The sequence below is a fragment of the Podarcis liolepis genome (assembly GCF_965112155.1).
Source record: "Podarcis liolepis genome assembly, chromosome: 18".
In the NCBI taxonomy this organism is placed as follows: domain Eukaryota; kingdom Metazoa; phylum Chordata; class Lepidosauria; order Squamata; family Lacertidae; genus Podarcis; species Podarcis liolepis.
In genome coordinates, this window is record NC_139572.1 from 6,703,410 (window position 1) to 6,720,885 (window position 17,476).

Below are 17,476 nucleotides of genomic sequence, written 5' to 3' on the forward strand. Positions count from 1 at the left end.
CTCCAGAGCCGCATGCGGCTCTTTTACACCTTTGCCGTGGCTCTGGGACGGATACTAGCGAGGGGAGGAGGCGCATTGTGCGCCCCGACACTCCCCACTGTGGCGGGCGCTGTACTTGCTGTGACATCGCATGGGGGCGGTGCATGCGTTAGTCACAAACCGTCCCGACGTCACCTTCCCGCCCGCCCGCTACATTGTAAGGGGCATGTACGCTGGTCACTGCATTGAAAGGGGGCATGTACGCTGGTCACTGTTTTGAAGGGGAGTGAAGAACACACACACACAAAAAGGTAACTTGTTAATTTAACGTTAATTTCTATGAGGAGGAGCAATTCTGAGGGGTCAAACAAATAAATAATAAAAAGTGACAAAAAAGTTATTTTTATAATGACGAGTTTTGCGGCTCCCAGTTTTTTTTTCCTTCGGAAAAAGTGGCTCTTTTTGTCTTAAAGGTTGCAGACCCCTGCTCTGGCTCCTCTTTCTCAGTCTTTTACAAGCCAAGTGAACTGAAACTCTCAACAAATGAGATTTTACAGCCTGCATCGTTGCTAACCAAAAGTTTGCGCGATCCTTTTTTGTAAGTAAACAATATGCTTTTCCCATTTAATTCATTTGAAACCCCTTTTTTATTATTAATTTCACTGCCAGCAGATAGAGATATGTTTGATGCAACATCTGGGGACTCTGTGAGTACAACATTCAATTTTTGTTGTTGTTGTTGCAAAGTTAAGTGTCTGTGATTTATTCTAGCCTAAGCCTTTTTGGTGAAGAATATTTGTTTAAAGATGGGCAGGGGCAGATGTAAATCTAACCAAGTTTTAATGTGCTGGGAGCAATCGCCATTATGCTTAACTCCGGAGAGTAGGAATATCTCCTCCAAACCTCTCTCTCCAACAGAATGGCCTGGGGAGAATCCTGAGGGCTGAATAGACAGGAGAAGCTTTCAGCCCAGGCCTCTTCGAGAGAAGCAGCACCTAAAAAGATTGTCTTTTCCATGAACCATCTCTGACGCAGAGGCTGCTGGTGGATCCAACCTGGAGAAGGCGTCACGGATTAGCGTGGGCCAGGACGGGCCCGATCTGCAGTTGCGGTCTGCTCCAGGCCGCCCAGTTCAGCCTCTTCTCAGCCTGGGATTTCTCCTTCCCTCCTCCGGAGAAGAAAGGGTGAGGCCAGGAGACAGCCGAGGGCAGCAGGAGAGGAGGGAGCCCGGGCGGGCAAGGTGGAGTCATGCCAGGGAGGCTGGCGTGGGCATATGGAGGGCAGCAGAGGCAGTAGCGCCCCGGGGAGCAGCAGCTGAGTCCATAGAAAGCATATGGGTGGTAGTAGCCGAAGTTCACCGCCATCCTGGGAGAAGGAAGAGGAGCAGGGACCAAAATTCACATTCGCAGGAAACAGGCCATTGGTGGGACAGCTTTGTGTTTATATCTACAGTGGTCCCTTGGTACTCAAACAACTTGGAACTCAAACACTGCAAACCCGGAATTGGGAGTTCCGGTTTGCGAACATTTTTCAGAAGCCAAACGAGCTCCGTTTTGAGTGTTACGCTTCCGATTTGAGTGCGACGCTGAGGTCTGTCTGCTTTTGCTATTTATTTTGAGTTTTTGCGGCTATTATTTTTTTGTGACTACGTGGAACCCAGTTCAGCTACTGATTGATTTGACTGTGTGACTGCAGTACATTGTTTATTGCTTTCATTTGATGGATCAATGGTCCCGTCAGATAGTAAACTTAATGTCAAGTTGCTGTTTTAGGGATTGTTTTCAGAAGTCTGGAATGGATTAATCCATTTTGCATCTGCATGACTTTCGATGGGAAAGCATGCCTTGGTTTTGGAACGGACTTCCAGAACGGATTAAGTTTGAGAACCAAGGTACCACGGTATTTATTTATACGCCGTTTCATAGAAACATAGAATTGCCATCTGGTCCAATCCCCTGCAATGCTTGAACCCAAACACCCTGAGATTAAGAGTTTCATTCTCTGCCTTTTCTCCGCAGATTGATAACAAGAGAGACTGATTGTTTCCCAAGTTTTCATAGAAACATTAGTTGCGTTTCCATCCCACCTTTTTCTCCCATGGAGTTCAAGGTAGCTTACATCCAGTGGCGTAGCGTGGGGGGTGCAGGGGGGGCCGGCCGCACCAGGCGCAACATCTGGGGGGCGCTCGCACTCGCAGCTCTCTGCCCCTACCTGGCTCACTCACTCTCTCTCACTGCAGTGCTGGCTGTGCGAATCCGAGCCGCTGGGTCGCCGCCCACTGTGGAGGGGGGGGTGCCAGGCGTGCGGTGCGGAGAGAGAGCGAGGGACTATCTGGGGGAGGGACAGTGCAGCGGCCGCCCAGCGCAGCGCTGAGCGCGGGAGAGAACCACACCAGACCAGACCAGGCAGCAGCAAGAAGAAGCTGGCAGCGGCGGCAGGTTAGGGGTTAGGGGGCGCAAATTACTTGCCTTGCCCTGGGTTAGGGGGCGCAAATTACTTGCCTTGCCCCGGGTTAGGGGGCGCAAATTACTTGCCTTGCCCCGGGTGCTGACAACCCACGCTACGCCGCTGCTTACATCGTTCCATTTTCTCCTCAATGAATTCCACTAAACTACCCTGTGAGGTAGACTGGGCTGAGGGGCAGTGACTGACCTCCAAGTTCACCCAGGGAATTTCAGGGCCAAGAGGGGATTTGAACCCTGTTCCTGTTCCAACCCTCTAACCCAGGGGTCGGCAAACCTTTTCAGCTGGGGACCGGTCCACTGTCCCTCAGACCTTGTGGGGGGCAGGACTATATTTTGAAAAAAGAAGAAAAAAGAACAAATTCCTTTGCCCCACAACTAACCCAGAGATGCATTTTAAATAAAAGGACACATTCTACTCGTGTAAAAACATGCTGATTCCCAGACCGTCTGCGGGCCGGATTTAGAAGGCGATTGGGTCACATCCGGCCCCCGGGCCTTAGTTTGCCTACCCATGCTCTACCCACTACGCCACACTGCTATTTATAACAGTGGTTCCCAGGATTCTTTGGGAGAAAGCATGTGCTTTAAGCATTACTGTGGATTAATGGTTATCTCCCACTTGGACTACTGCAATGCACTCTACGTGGGGCTACCTTTGAAGGTGACTCAGAAACGACAACTGATCCAGAATGCAGCAGCTAGACTGGTGACTGGGAGCGGCCGCCGAGACCATATAACACCAGTCCTAAAGGACCTACATTGGCTCCCAGTACATTTCCGAGCACAATTCAAAGTACCCTACTTGGCCTCCGCTGGGTCACAAGCCCGCGTGATAACAGACCTTGGCGCCGGGACTGAATGGCCCTCGCCTTTTCCTTACCCAACCCCGAAGGGAGAAAGCAGAGCCGGAGAGCAGGTCTTCCCTTTGGTTCTGGGGAGGTCAAGCTGAGGTCAGCTGGAGGGCTAAAGGTCTTATCCTTCCCATGTGTATTGGAGGGTTAATAGAGCCCATTAAAGGACAGGATGAGTAGGGCTCTCTCTGCATATGGCGCATGGAGAACCATGGGGGGGGGAGGGATAAATGGGGGATTTGTTTGGCGCAAGAGCAGCGTCAAAGCCGCAGGGATGCCTCTCACCTGCGGATCCTTCGCCGGGCTCTCCGCCGGTGATAATCTCCCTTGGAGAAGTCTTCCAGGTTGGCCGGGTGGATGGCCCAGTAATGGCCTTTTCCGTTGTCGCTGCGGCCCGCTTTGATGAAGCACTCGTTCAACGACAGGTTGTGCCTGACGCTGTTGCGCCAACTCTTCTCCTGCACGTAAAAAAACGGGAAAGAGAGGGGGGTTGGGGGATCATTCAGTTTGCCACCGAAGGGTTAACTCCACCGCCGGTATAAACGGGGGTTGCCGCGGGGCGGAGGATTTGCTTAGGAACCAGGCAGAATGGCAGGAGGGAGTTCTGAGGGAGTTTCGCCTCTGTATGTTTGGCTGGACGTCTCCCAGCTATGAACAAGGCTTGGAATAGGTAAAGGTAAAGGGACCCCTGACCATTAGGTCCAGTCGTGGCTGACTCTAGGGTTGCGGCGCTCATCTCGCTTTATTGGCCGAGGGAGCCGGCGTACAGCTTCCGCGTCATGTGGCCAGCAGGACTAAGCCGCTTCTGGCGAACCAGAGCAGCGCATGGAAACGCCGTTTACCTTCCCGCCAGATACCTATTTACAGTCATACCTCGGGTTGAATACGCTTCGAGTTGAGCGTGTTCGACTTGCGCTCTGCGGCAACCCGGAAGTAACGGAGTGCGTTACTTCCGGGTTTCGCCGCTTGCGCATGTGCAGACGCTCAAAATGATGTCAGGAGTATGAAAAGCGACGCACACGTGCTCAGACGTGCCGTCGCTAGTTACGTTTACCTCTAGGTGCGAACGGGGCTCCGGAACGGATCCCATTCGTGTCTAGAGGTACCACTGTATCTACTTGCACTTTGATGTGCTTTCTAACTGCTAGGTTGGCAGGAGCAGGGACCGAGCAACAGAAGCTCACCCTGTCGTGGGGATTCGAACCGCCGACCTTCTGAGTCCTTGGGCTCTGTGGTTTAACCCACAGCACCACCCGCATCCCTTTTAAGGCTTGGAATAAAAAGGACAAAAACCCCTTTGCTTATTTCTCCTCAGATGATGGCACTGCTTTTGTTCAGCTGTCCTCAGTGAAGAGTTCTAAGGATTAATTTTTCTCTCTGGGTGCCGTCTGTGTTATTTAAGTGACTTAGGAGGCTGGAGAAGGCCAAGGAAGAATTTCCATTTGTGCAAGGCGTGACAGGGCCAAAGCCTTGCGGAAATGGCAGGATCGGGTCTATAGCTCTGTAACATGTGCAGCAATATTTAAAATGAGCCTAACCTCTGAGTATGTGCAGAGTGCTTCCCCTTTAAATTCATTTTGGGGTAGGACCTTTAACAAATTCTAGTTCATCTTCAAGCCCATTTTAGATCCTTTGGACCTTTGAGTATAAAGATCGTAACTGTTGGGGGGGGGGGAGATAAATTAAACCATTTGCATTCCACGGTGTGCGTCTTCTGATTCTCCCCATGCCTTAATAATAATAATAATTTTTATTTATACCCCGCCCTCCCCAGCCAAGGCCGGGCTCAGGGTGGCTTACAAACAATAATAAAAAACAAGTTGAATGATTACAACTTAAAAACAACATTAAAATAATGAAACATTAAAATATTAAAATGTAGCCTCATTGCAGGAGGAGAAGGAAGAGAAAAAAGAAAAAGAGGGAGGGAATCAAATTGGCTCCAAGCCAAAGGCCAGGTGGAACAACTCTGTCTTACAGGCCCTGCGGAAAGAAATCAGATCCTGCAGGGCCCTGGTCTCATGAGGCAGAGCGTTCCACCAGCCCGGAGCCAGTGTTGAAAAGGCCCTGGCTCTGGTTGAGGCTAATCTGACTTCCTTAGGGCCCGGGACCACTAGGGTGTTTCTATTTATGGACCTTGAGGCTCTCCGTGGGGCATACCGGGAGAGGCGGTCCCGTAGGTACGAGGGTCCTAGGCCGTGAAGGGCTTTAAAGGTCAAAAGCAGCACCTTAAGTCTGACTCTATACTCCACCTTTAGTCTTAAGTATATTTTATTCTTTAGCACAACAGCTTATAACATTATGAAAGCTGGGGGGAAATACTCAGCTGAGGATCGTTTGGATGAACTTGAATTGAACTGGCTGGGAATCGAACTAGTTAATTTTGTAAAGGGACCAGCATGAACTGGAATTAGTTCCTTTGGGGACCTGTTAAACCCAAAATCGAACTAGTTCCTTTGCGGATCTGTGAAACTTGAACTAGTGATTCCTTTTTTATTTTTGAAAGTGAACTTTGTATGCCTTTAATGCACAAAGCAATCATGCAATATCCAGGGCGTTTTAGCAGATAAGTCATATCTAATCTATTATTAACATTTTTAATTTATGTATCATAATTGTTACAAAATATAAGCAAAATATTGCAAATACATACATACAGTGGTACCTCGGGTTAAGTACTTAATTCGTTCCGGAGGTCCGTTCTTAACCTGAAACTGTTCTTAACCTGAAGCACCACTTTAGCTAATGGGGCCTCCTGCTGCTGCTGCGCCGCCAGAGCACGATTTCTGTTCTCATCCTGAAGCAAAGTTCTTAACCTGAAGCACTATTTCTGGGTTAGCAGAGTCTGTAACCTGAAGCGTGTGTAACCTGAAGCATATGTAAACCCATGTACCACTGTACATACATATATATTTCAAACAAGCACATATATATGAAAAAAGGAGCAAAAGAGAAGAAAAGAAGAAAAAATAAAGAGAAAAGAAGAAGAAGAAAAGTTGGAAGAATTTCTTCCAAATTTATTCTACAAATATCTCAATACGAAAATAATAATATAATAAAATTTCATTGATTGACTTCCATCGCTTCCATATCTAATCTAAATGCTGTCTGGTCCTGGGTATCATGTCTTTATGGTGTCTATTGAAGGCATCTCTGTTTCGTTTGCATTTTGGGGACTGGCTGGCCGGTTTGCTCTGACTTGGGTCACGAAGGTCACTGTGTGACCTTGTCAATCACTCTCAGGCTAGCGTACCTCACAGGGTTGTGGTGGGCGGTAAAAGAGGAGGGAGAGAATCATGATTCTCACCACCTTGAGCTCCATTGAGGAAAAAAGGTGGGATGGAAGTGCAACAAACAGACACTTAAGCAACTAAAATAAAAAAATTCCCTTCCAGTAGCACCTTAAAGACCAACTAAGTTAGTTCTTGGTATGAGCTTTCGTGTGCATGCACACTTCTTCAGATACACTGCTTGCACACGAAAGCTCATACCAAGAACTAACTTAGTTGGTCTTTAAGGTGCTACTGGAAGGAATTTTTTTATTTTGACTATGGCAGACCAACACGGCTACCTATCTGTAACTTAAGCAACTAAAACATTGTGGGGGCAGGAGGGGTGGGTGGGTGGGAATGGAGAATCCAGAATAGGGCACGGCTGGCTGGCTGGCTGGCGCCCTAAACAGGAGAACTCCAAACTGCAACATTTTGTTGCAGATCCCACTATTCAATGTAATGATTTAACCGATTTAATAAATAAACCATTCAATAACAACGTAATAAATAAAACAAACAAATGTTTGTCTTCAGGCAGGCCTTCAGCTGATTAACATTCTACGGCTTTTTAAATGTTCTTTGTGGGATTGGTTTTTTTTTGTTTTATTATATATTTTGTATTCTCGTTTTGTATTTTTTCTGTTGTGAACCGTCCTGGGATCTCCGGATGAAGGGCAGTATACAAATTTAATAAAAACAAGCAAGCAAGCAAGCAACAATAATAGCCTAACTCCAAACCTTGTTTGTACAATCAGCCAATGTCAAAAACCTTGTTTATTTACTTTAATCTGATTTTTACTTGTTGGAAGTAGCATGCATGTATTAGTCCCCTATTTACCCTCAAAACTTCCCGCAGGCAACTGTCTGGTGGCAACTGAGATAAATCGGTGGCGAGCTTTTGGTTTACCAGCCACTTGAAGCTTCGTTGCCAACTCTTGAAATATTACTAGTGCCCCACTGCTTCCCAAGGTCAACTTGTTGTGGTCCTTGGGTCATTAGAGTGGCCGCAGAACTTGCCATGGTTAAAGCCATGGTTTTCCCAGTAGTGATGTGTGGAAGTGAGAGCTGGACCATAAAGAAGGCTAATGGCCGAAGAATGGATGCTTTTGAATTCTGGTGCTGGAGGAGACTCTTGAGAGTCCCATGGACTGCAAGAAGATCAAACCTCTCCATTCGGAAGGAAATCAGCCCTGAGTGCTCACTGGAAGGACAGATCCTGAAGCTGAGGCTCCAAGACTTTGGCCACCTCATGAGAAGAGAAGACTCCCTGGAAAAGACCCTGATGCTGGGAAAGATGGAGGGCACAAGGAGAAGGGGACGGCAGAGGACGAGATGGTTGGACAGTGTTCTCAAAGCTACAAACATGAGTCTGACCAAACTGCGGGAGGCAGTGGAAGACAGGAGTGCCTGGCGTGCTCTGGTCCAGGGGGTCACAAAGAGGCGGACACGACTAAACGACTAAACAGCAACAACAGATCTGGCGAGACTTAATAGAGGCAGACATATCTGTCAGTTTGGGTTTCTCTCAGCTTCTAATTCCCTCCTACTTTTGAATTCTGCTGCAATTTCCAAGAATAAAGTCCTCAGGAAAATACGTTAACATTTCAGTGCAAATTTCTCCGAACGAACAACATTCTTGGATGCTGTTTAGACTGCTGTACAAACATTTGCAAGCAGCTCACCCTAATTAAAGCACATCTTTGTGTGTTATTTTCATGAATTTTACGCACCCATTCCTCCAAGGCATGTCTCTTTGCACCACGGAATCTGGAGAAGCACGGATTTCAAAGGATAACTCTGTTTCGGCTCAAAAAAGGTGGGAGTTTTGTAGTTGTTTGTTAAATTGCAGACGGAATCAACGTTCTCCCCGCAAGCCTAGCAAAGGAAGCTCTCTAGACTTAATGTTTGCAAGTCAGAAGCTCAAAAAGGGAGTAGATAGGAAAGTAAATTTGTACCCTCTGCAGGAGAGCTGTTTGAGAGTTACGGCTGTTTGGCAGGAATCCCCTATAATGTTTTGAGCTTCTGTCCCGAGCCCTAGGGATTTCTGCTGAGATATCCCCGGACCAGAGTGAGAAGAGAACTGGGTGTTAAAAAGGCCAAGAAACTGTCACTGGCATCCGACGTCCCAGTCTCGTGAAAAGGACGGCCACTTACGTATCGCCAAAAGGGAGGGGGGAAAGAGGGTGCTGATTTGCATATATTTTGCATGCTATATGCATGGCGCACATTTGGAAATAAGAACTCGAAATGGAAAAGGGTGAATTGGGTGGAATCCAGTGCTATTAGGTCCGTTGAAATCAATGAACATGACTAATCTAGATCCATTAATTTCAGCAGGACTAGTGTTGCATACAGCGCCGGATTTAAGTGTAAGCTAAGCAAGCTATAGTTTAGGGCCCCACTCTCTTGGGGGGTCAACAAAAATATACTTCTTCTTAATTATATTTCACTATTAATATACTTCTTCTTAATTGTATTTCAGTTCAACAATTACTTTGATAAAATACATATTCTGTTACCTGCAAATGGCTTGAGATACCTATGAGGTCCATAAATTACCACATAGCATATATTCAACACACACAAAAAAACAGCGGCAATTTGTTGTTGACAAAGGACAGCTGGACATATAAAGGGCCCCATTACCTTCAGTAGCTTAGGGCCTCATCAAACCTATATCCGGCCCCGGTTGGCTACAACCCATTAAACCTCGTCATAATGTAGGGTAGGGTGACTAGATCATATGTCTGCTTCCTCAGCCTTCTGTGGGGCTAACTGTCAATGGACCACTTCATGAACCTTAGACGTTTTTTATCTCTTAACTGGACAGCCCTTCCTCTTCAGACAGAGGACTGTTCTCGGAGACCTGCCAACTAGCAGGACTGTATAAGGCAAGGGCCGCAATTTGGTGGTGGGAGATCTACTTTGCATGCAGAAAGTTCCACCAGCAATCCTCAGCAGGTAGGGCTCTGGCCCGAAAACCTGGAGAGATGGACAATACTGAGCTTAGATGGACCAATGGTCTGTGTCGGGAAAAGGCAGCTTCCTCTAGGGTCCTATGACTCTCGGCCACTGTACCCTGGAAGAAACCAGCCATGTTGAGCAAGTTGGCTTGCTCAATGGACAAGAGCTCTAGGTTGGGCGAGTCTAGAAGGTAGTTCAAGGCCCCAAGTTCTCCAGGGTACCTGTTGGTGGATCTCACCTTGTTTTTGAAGTACGGGTATTTATCCATAATCCACTGGTAGATATCGGACAGCAAAAGCTTCTTCTCCGGAGAGGAGAGGATGGCGGTCGAAATGAGGGCGATGTAAGACTGGTTGGGTTTGTCCAGGAGATCTGGCGGTGCGTGAGGTCCAGGTTGCTCTGTCTCTGCGACGCCTCTCCCTTCTGCCCTCGCTTGTTCGCCCCTCGGGTCTGGATCCCTGCGGGGTGGTTTCCTGTTCTCGAAAAGGAGGTAGTCAATGGTGAAGGAGATGTTAGGTTTCCTCTGGACCTCTGCCTCTGCCCTTTCCATGGCGGAGGCAACTTGGGGTGCCCTTGATCTCAGCTCATCTTCGCCGGTCCTGGAAGTCCAGCAAGGTCCAGAAGCTGTGTTGGGGCAGCGGCGGAAACAGAAGTGTCTCCCGAGGGCTGGGCTTGTAATTAGTGCAGATTACAGGGCTTGCTAATTGTGTTTTCACAAACGGGCTGCCTCCGCAAAGCAGCCTGTTTATCTGGCAAAGACTTAGCTTTAGCAGGATTTGGCATCTAAGCCTAATAAATACATTGATTAATCCGCTCGGGATACAGGAATTCTGAGCTGGGTTTACCAACAGGTTGGCGGCAGCTGGAGGAGACGGGGGGTGGTTGTGGTCAGGGAGGGGGTCACAGGAGGGTCTAGGAAAACAAAAGAGGAACCGTTTTTATTTCATTTCATTAGGATTTTTGTTTTCGCTTTAATCCTGCCCTTTTGCATCCGGCCCAGTATACCTGAAGGAGCGTCTCCACCCCCATCGTTCTGCCTGGACGCTGAGGTCCAGCGCCAGGGCCTTCTGGGGGTTCCCTCATTGCGAGAAGCTAAGCTACAGGGCCTTCTCGGTAGTGGCCCTGTGGAATGCCGTCCCATCAGATGTCAAGGAAATAAGCAGCTATCCTATTTTTAAAAGACATCTGAAGGCAGCCCTGTTCAGAGAAGTTTTTAATGTGTGACATGTTAGTGTATTTTTTGTCTTTGTTGGAAGCCGCCCAGAGTGGCTGGGGAAACCCATTATTATTATTATTATTATTATTATTATTATTATTATTATTATTATCTGCCAGGACGGCTGGCAAGCAAAGGAGTAATTCCTAAAATATATCAGAGCAAATTCCAAATTGAGTAAAATAAGAGGCTGCCGCAGAAATTGAAGCTGCACAGAACAGGAATGCAGAAAGCTGTCCTACATCACGTTCCTCTAGCTCGGCTACGCCTAGTCTCCAGCTGTTTTTGAACTACAGTTCCCATCATCCCTGACCACTGGTCCTGCTCGCTAGGGATGATGGGAGTTGTAGTCCAACAACAGCTGGAGGCCCAAGGTTGGGAGTGCCTGGTCCAAAGGCTATTCATCAGGAAATAAGGATTTGTTTTAAGTTTTTCATGTGGGCTGAAACTCAGTTAACAAACACGGATACATATGCTATGATGATGTTGTTGTTTTTAGTTAAATAAATAGTTTAAATTGTTATTAAGGAAACACTTACTTGCGGGTTTGCAGTGTTTGGGTTCCAAGTTGTTTGAGTATCAAGGCATTTGAGAACCAAGGTAACACTGTATAGACTCTTTTAAGCTTAAATCACAATTGTTGGGGGAAGTAAATCAAACAATCTGCGAGTGTGTTTTGGTGTTTTCTAAACCTACGTAAGTATATTTTATAATTCAGCACAGCAGCTGATAACCGTTTGGATGAACTAGTTCATTTGTTGTTGTTTTTTTAATAAATATTTATTAGGAATTTTCCATTTTAGAAAACCAAAAAGAAAAAAGAAAAAGAAAAATTAAAAAAACATATACAATTTGCAATTATTATTTTCTATAACATCTTTCCCTGACTTCCCCACACCTCCCCTTCTTATATTCCCATTCGAATTGTAAATTCAACAAGTTCTTATCCCCAGTTTTTAACCTTTTTATACTTAATTCATTTTAAAAAACCAATTTTACCTTATAAACCTCAAAATTTATACCTCAATACTCATTCTTAAATCCTTTTTTCTAAAGTCGACCCAAATTCCTTCCCACGAATTCCCTACTTTTCATACTGATATCAAAACAGAATAAAAGAAAAAAAAATTATATTTATACACCCTTTGGATCCCCAAACCCCACCCCATCCCCTTTCCCGGTTTCAATCCCCAACAAATATCCATCAGTCTTAGTCTGCTATCAGCCTGGAGATCTCACATCTGAGGCCCTTAATTGTCTCTTAATTGTCTGAGAGACAATGGATGAACTAGTTCATTTGTAAAGGGATGAACTTGACCGACACTTAGTTCTTTATTGGAAAGTTTGAATGTGCAGCTAGGGTTGCCATGCGTCTGGGAAAATCCGGACGTATTGGAAATAGCAATTTTGCCGATTTATATGGGAAAAAAAGCTCTAAAAGCTCAACAACTTTTTGGTCTGGATTTTCACTTTCTGATATATGGCAACCCTACGTCCAACTCGTTTCCTTTTTTCGAATGAGCTTCCCAGGCTCTGGGCTTCCAATGAGATCAAGGCAGCGTCCTTCAAGCCAAAATCTGCAGGAAGTTCCTGAAATATTTGCATCCATCAATTACTGCTGATTTATTCAGCGTGGCAGCAGCAGAAAAGCTATGCTAGGTTCTTATGAGGGGCAGGCAAACTGTCTATGCAGTGTGGCGTATATTTTAAAAAATACAGAAATACAACGCCCACCGCCAAAGGCTGTAGCAAATATCTGAAATCTATAGAAAACTGAAATGCTGTCTTTACAGTAAACACGTGGGGCTATCTGTTATTTCTTTCCTTTTCTCTGACAGGCACCAGCTATGATATATAATTTTTGCCTCTTTTGCCACTTCTCCCGATTTTAATAATAATAATAATAATAATAATAATAATAATAATAATAATAATAATAATATCTTTATTGTCATTGCCCCCTCTCGGGGACAACGAAATTACTTGGCTGCTCCATCCACCCAGGTAGGGCACTCCACACAAAATCAAAACAACTATAAAAACACTAATTAAACAATACAGTATAATACAGCAAGGGAGATTAGATGACTTTCAAAGTCCGGGCTTCCCATTCAGGGCCGAGATCGCTCTGGAGAAGAAGCTGTTCTTAAGACGGCTCGTTCTTGTCTTCATCGTCCTGTATCTCCGTCCCGACGGCAAGAGCTCGAAGAGACAGTGACCAGGATGCGATGGATCTTTGACTATGTCCAGTGCCTTCCTATGGCACCTTGTGGCATAAATCTGCTCTAAGGTGGAGAGTGGGCAGCCAACAATGCTCTCTGCTGCCTTAACAACCCTGCACAACCCCATCCTGTCCTGGGCAGTACAGCTTCCGTACCACACACATAAGCCATAAGTGAGCACGCTCTCAATGGCACAGTGATAGAAGGCAAGCAGCAGATTTTCCAGAATTCTGAAAACTGTGGCATAACTAGACCCCTTGACACTGGTGATGCAAGGCAGGGGGGTAATATGGCAAATAAATAAACTGACAAAACATTGATGTATTGTACAGTTTTCCTGCTCCCCCCCCCCTTCCCAAAGCGTATTATGTGTGTATAAAATATATATTGCTGTAAGTTGCTTGGATACCTTTGGGTCACAAGCGACTGGCAAATTTAATATATGATTATGGTGATGATAATGATCAGTCCACATGGGATTTTGGACAGAGCGGAACAAAGATGAATAACAGAATTGGAAGAGACCCCGTGGGGTCATCCAGCCCAACCCCCTGAAATGCAGGAATCTGGAAGCCACGACCCTGAGATTAAGACTCTCATGTTCTACCGATTCAGCTTATCCCCCCCCAAAAAAGTGGGGTGTGTGGCGTTGCTTTATCCATTAGATTCACACCCTGCCTTTCCTCTCAAATTATTTTTAAAGTGTGGCTACTCGGTGGGCCTCTTAAATGCACTCTGCACATGCCCAGAGGGCCTCCCTGACCATATTGCTGTTCATCCACTAAAACCGAGCCTAGCCACTACAAAACCCTCTCCTAAGGTTAGTAGTTGTTTAGTCATGTCCGCCTCTTCGTGACCCCATGGAGCAGAGCACGCCAGGCCCTCCTGTCTTCCACTGCCTCCCGCAGTTTGGTCAGACTCATGCTGGCAGCTTCGAGAACACTGTCCCACCATCTCGTCCTCCGCCGTCCCCTTCTCCTTGTGCCCTCCATCTTTCCCAACATCAGGGTCTTTTCCAGGGAGTCTTCTCTTCTCATGAGGAGGCCAAAGTCTTGGAGCCTCAGCTTCAGGATCTGTCCTTCCAGTGAGCACTCAGGGCTGATTTCCTTCAGAATGGAGAGGTCTGATCTTCTTGCAGTCCATGGGACTCTCAAGAGTCTCCTCCAGCACCAGAATTCAAAAGCATCCATTCTTCGGCGATCAGCCTTCTTTAAGGTCCAGCTCTCACTTCCATACATCACTACTGGAGAAACCATAGCTTTCACTATACGGACTTCTGTTGGCAAGGTGATGTCTCTGCTTTTTAAGATGCTGTCTAGGTTTGTCATTGCTTTTCTCCCAAGAAGCTGGCGTCTTTTAATTTCGTGGCTGCTGTCACCATCTGCAGTGATCATGGAGCCCAAGAAAGTAAAATCTCTCACTGCCTCCATTTCTTCCCCTTCTATTTGCCAGGAGGTGATGGGCCCAGTGGCCATGATCTTAGTTTTTTTGATGCGGAGCTTCAGACCATATTTTGCACTCTCCTCTTTCACCCTCATTAAAAGGTTCTTTAATTCCTCCTCCTTTTCTGCCATCCAAGTTGTGTCATCTGCATATCTGAGGTTGTTGATATTTCTTCCGGCAATCTTAATTCCGGCTAGGGATTCATCCAGCCCAGCCTTTCGCATGTATGTATAAAATACATATTGCTGTAAGTTGCTTGGATCCCTTCGGATCACAAGCGACCGGTAAATTTAATAAATGATTATGGTGACGATAATGATCAGTCCACATGGGATTTTGGACAGAGCGGAACGAAGATAAATGACAGAATCGTAGAGTTGGAAGAGACCCCGTGGGGTCATCCAGCCCAACCCCCTGAAATGCAGGAATCTGGAACCCACGACCCTGAGATTAAGACTCTCACGTTCTTCCGATTCAGCTTATCCCCCCCAAAAAAGTGGGGTGTGTGGCGTTGCTTTATCCATTAGATTCACATCCTGCCTTTCCTCTCAATTTTTTTTAAAATTGTGGCTACTTGGTAGGCCTCTTAAATGCACTCTGCACATGCCCAGAGGGCCTCCCTGACCATATTGCTGTTCGTCCACTGAAACCGAGCCTAGCCACTACAAAACCCTCTCCTAAGGTTAAGTCGAACCTAAATAGGACCACAGATTAAATCCTGCCCGCAAATTATTTTCCCTTTTTGGGGGGTGAGTGTCTCTTTAAGAGCCAGCTGGGCGTGGCCACGCGTCGTCATCGCTCTTTCTCGGGAAGAGGAAGCGGGCCAGGCGGGTTGGCTGTGCGCCTGCGCCGCCTCTCCCCTCTTCTGGCGGAGGAGAAGCGAGAGGCCGGCCCGAGAAAGCTTCGCCGGGTCGCTTGGTGCGCATGCGCGTGCGTCTCCGGCGTCGCACGTCGGGAGAGGGTTTTTTTGTACGGAGCGTCGACGCTGATTGGAGAAAAGAGGACGGGGGCGGGGAAAGAAGCCGCAAGACGCGCGCTCCGGATTGGCCGAGCCGGGGCGCCTGGCCGTTGACGTCCCCCCCGTCACGTGAGGCGGGCGGCTCTTCTCTTTCTTCTTCCCTCCCCCCGCCCCTCCCTCCACCTGTTCCCGGCGCGTTGGATGCTGGAAGCCAAGATGGCGGCGGAGCTGGTGGAGGCGAAAGTGAGTGAGTGAAAGAGGAGAGGGAGGGAGGGGAGGGAGGGAGAGGAGAAGCGGGGGTCCGAAGGGGCGCCCCGTCCCCCCCTCACTGAGGTATGTTTTTTTTTTGGGGGGGGACCCTATGAATCTCTGCCCAAGGGAGGGGCACCTGAGGAGGGAGGGGCGTGGCTAAAGGGGAGGGGCAGCCAGAAGCCCCGCCCCTCGTCCCGAGGGAGGGGGCGGCCTCCCCACCCCCCTCCAGGGACGACCCCCCCTCACCAATCCCCCCCACTCTCACATCCCCCCTCTCCCTACCTGCTGCTGCTTTCCCACCCCACCTTCAAGACAGCCCTCCCCTCCCCCCATGCCAGAGAAGACCCTCCCCATTTCCTCTCACCCCCCCAAGAGGGTTTGTTTGTTTGTTTGTTTGTTTGTCTGTTTGTTTGTTCACATGCCTTTTATCTCGCCCTCCCTTTGGGGCAGCTTTTGACAGCCAGGAGGAGTTGCCACCAACCCTGCAAGGTGGATTTTTTTTGGGGGGGGGACTGTTTGTTTGGAGCTGATTTAATCCTGATTGGCGTGTGTTGAAAGCGAAAACAAAACAAAAAGACAACAGCGGCAAAGTGCGATCTTACGCAGGTCTTACTCAGAAAGTAAGCACCCCTTGGGTTCAGGAGGGTGGTGTTAAAGGTAAGGTAAAGGGACCCCTGACCATTAGGTCCAGTCGTGACCGACTCTGGGGTTGCGGCGCTCATCTCGCTTTATTGGCTGAGGGAACCGGCGTACAGCTTCCGGGTCATGTGGCCAGCATGACTAAGCCGCTTCTGGCGAACCAGAGCAGCGCACGGAAACGCCGTATACCTTCCCGCCGGAGTGGTACCTATTTATCTACTTGCACTTTGACATGCTTTTGAACTGCAGGAGGTGGGACAGAGCAATGGGAGCTCACCCTGTCGCGGGGATTCGATCCGCCGACCTTCTGATTGGCAAGTCCTAGGCTCTGTGGTTTAACCCACAGCGCCACCCACGCCCCATTGGGGGTGGTGTTACTCGCTGGTTAAGTCGCTTGGAATAGCAGCTTGGCAATTGTATACAGTGGTATCTCGAGTTAAGTACTTAATTCGTTCCGGAGGTCCGTTCTTAACCTGAAACTGTTCTTGACCTGAAGCACCACTTTAGTTAATGGGGCCTACTGCTGCTGCTGTGCCGCTGGAGCACAATTTCTGTTCTCATACTGAAGCAAAGTTCTTAACCTGAAGCACTATTTCTGGGTTTGCGGAGTCTGTAACCTGAAGCGTATGTAAGCTGAGGTACCACTGTACATGCCTAATTGGAAATCGCTGGACTTCTAGGTAAGGGTTGTAGCCATCGCCTGCTGCGCAGCCAACACGGGCACCCACCGAGCGTGGCGGTACCTTTTAGAAAGTGAAACAGGTTTGTTCTGCTTGAAGCACGTTTGTGAACTGGATTTGTTAGGTTTTTGCTCTCTCCTGACAGATATTTATTGTGCATACGTGTGTGTGTTTATTTGTTAATTTGAAACCTTGGCTGTTTTAATGGAGGAGGGTGAATCTGAAACATTTAACAGATCAAGACATCTCTTAGCCGTTCCCTTGTTTACCTTGTATATGCACGCATGTGGATAATAACAGAAAAAGCTATAAATGCATTTCTGTGGCACATAAGGGCTCTGCTGGGATCATGCCATGGCCCATCTGGTCCAGAATCCTATTCTCACATGGCCAGCCAGATGCCACGATGGGGGGGCCTGAGTGCAACTGCAACTCTCCTCTACCTGAACTGGCATTCAGAGGCATATGGTTTGTGGCCATGGAGGTAGGGCATAACTGTCATGGCTAGTAGATGCTGATAGCCTTATCTTCTATG

The 17,476-nt window shown here is 47.6% G+C and overlaps 2 protein-coding genes across 4 annotated transcripts in view; one reads left to right on the forward strand and one right to left on the reverse strand.

The window, feature by feature from the left end:
• Window positions 1-555: 555 nt before the first annotated feature.
• On the reverse strand, window positions 556-15,269 carry LOC310697475 (uncharacterized protein). The gene is made up of 4 exons (XM_083484162.1): window positions 15,107-15,269; window positions 9,770-10,443; window positions 3,581-3,753; window positions 556-1,344 (listed from the first exon to the last, which is right to left on the reverse strand). Exons 2-4 carry the CDS (start codon window positions 10,079-10,081, stop codon window positions 1,047-1,049), a joined length of 783 nt encoding a protein of 260 aa, XP_083340288.1. The 5' UTR covers window positions 10,082-10,443; window positions 15,107-15,269; the 3' UTR covers window positions 556-1,046.
• A 273-nt stretch (window positions 15,270-15,542) lies between these two features.
• The window catches only part of PIAS4 (protein inhibitor of activated STAT 4), a 35,606-nt gene continuing 33,672 nt past the window's right edge, over window positions 15,543-17,476 (forward strand). For 2 of the 3 annotated variants that reach the window (XR_014521002.1, XM_083483925.1), the window contains exon 1: window positions 15,543-15,613. Coding sequence is in view for 1 of the 3 variants with exons in the window: in XM_083483925.1 (XP_083340051.1) it covers window positions 15,572-15,613 (42 nt within the window). In the remaining 2 variants the exon portion in view is untranslated. Of the gene's footprint in view, window positions 15,618-17,476 lie in introns of all 3 variants that reach the window. The other variant, XM_083483926.1, reaches the window with a different exon arrangement.

Excerpts from the sequence above, each read along its gene's own strand:
- LOC310697475 (XM_083484162.1), bottom strand. The coding sequence starts at position 10,081 with ATGGAAAGGGCAGAGGCAGAGGTCCAGAGGAAACCTAACATCTCCTTC. Across the intron at positions 3,754-9,769 it reads ACCCGTACTTCAAAAACAAG|GAGAAGAGTTGGCGCAACAG; the intron begins GTGAGATCCACC and ends TTTTACGTGCAG. Across the intron at positions 1,345-3,580 it reads GCCCGGCGAAGGATCCGCAG|GATGGCGGTGAACTTCGGCT; the intron begins GTGAGAGGCATC and ends TCCTTCTCCCAG.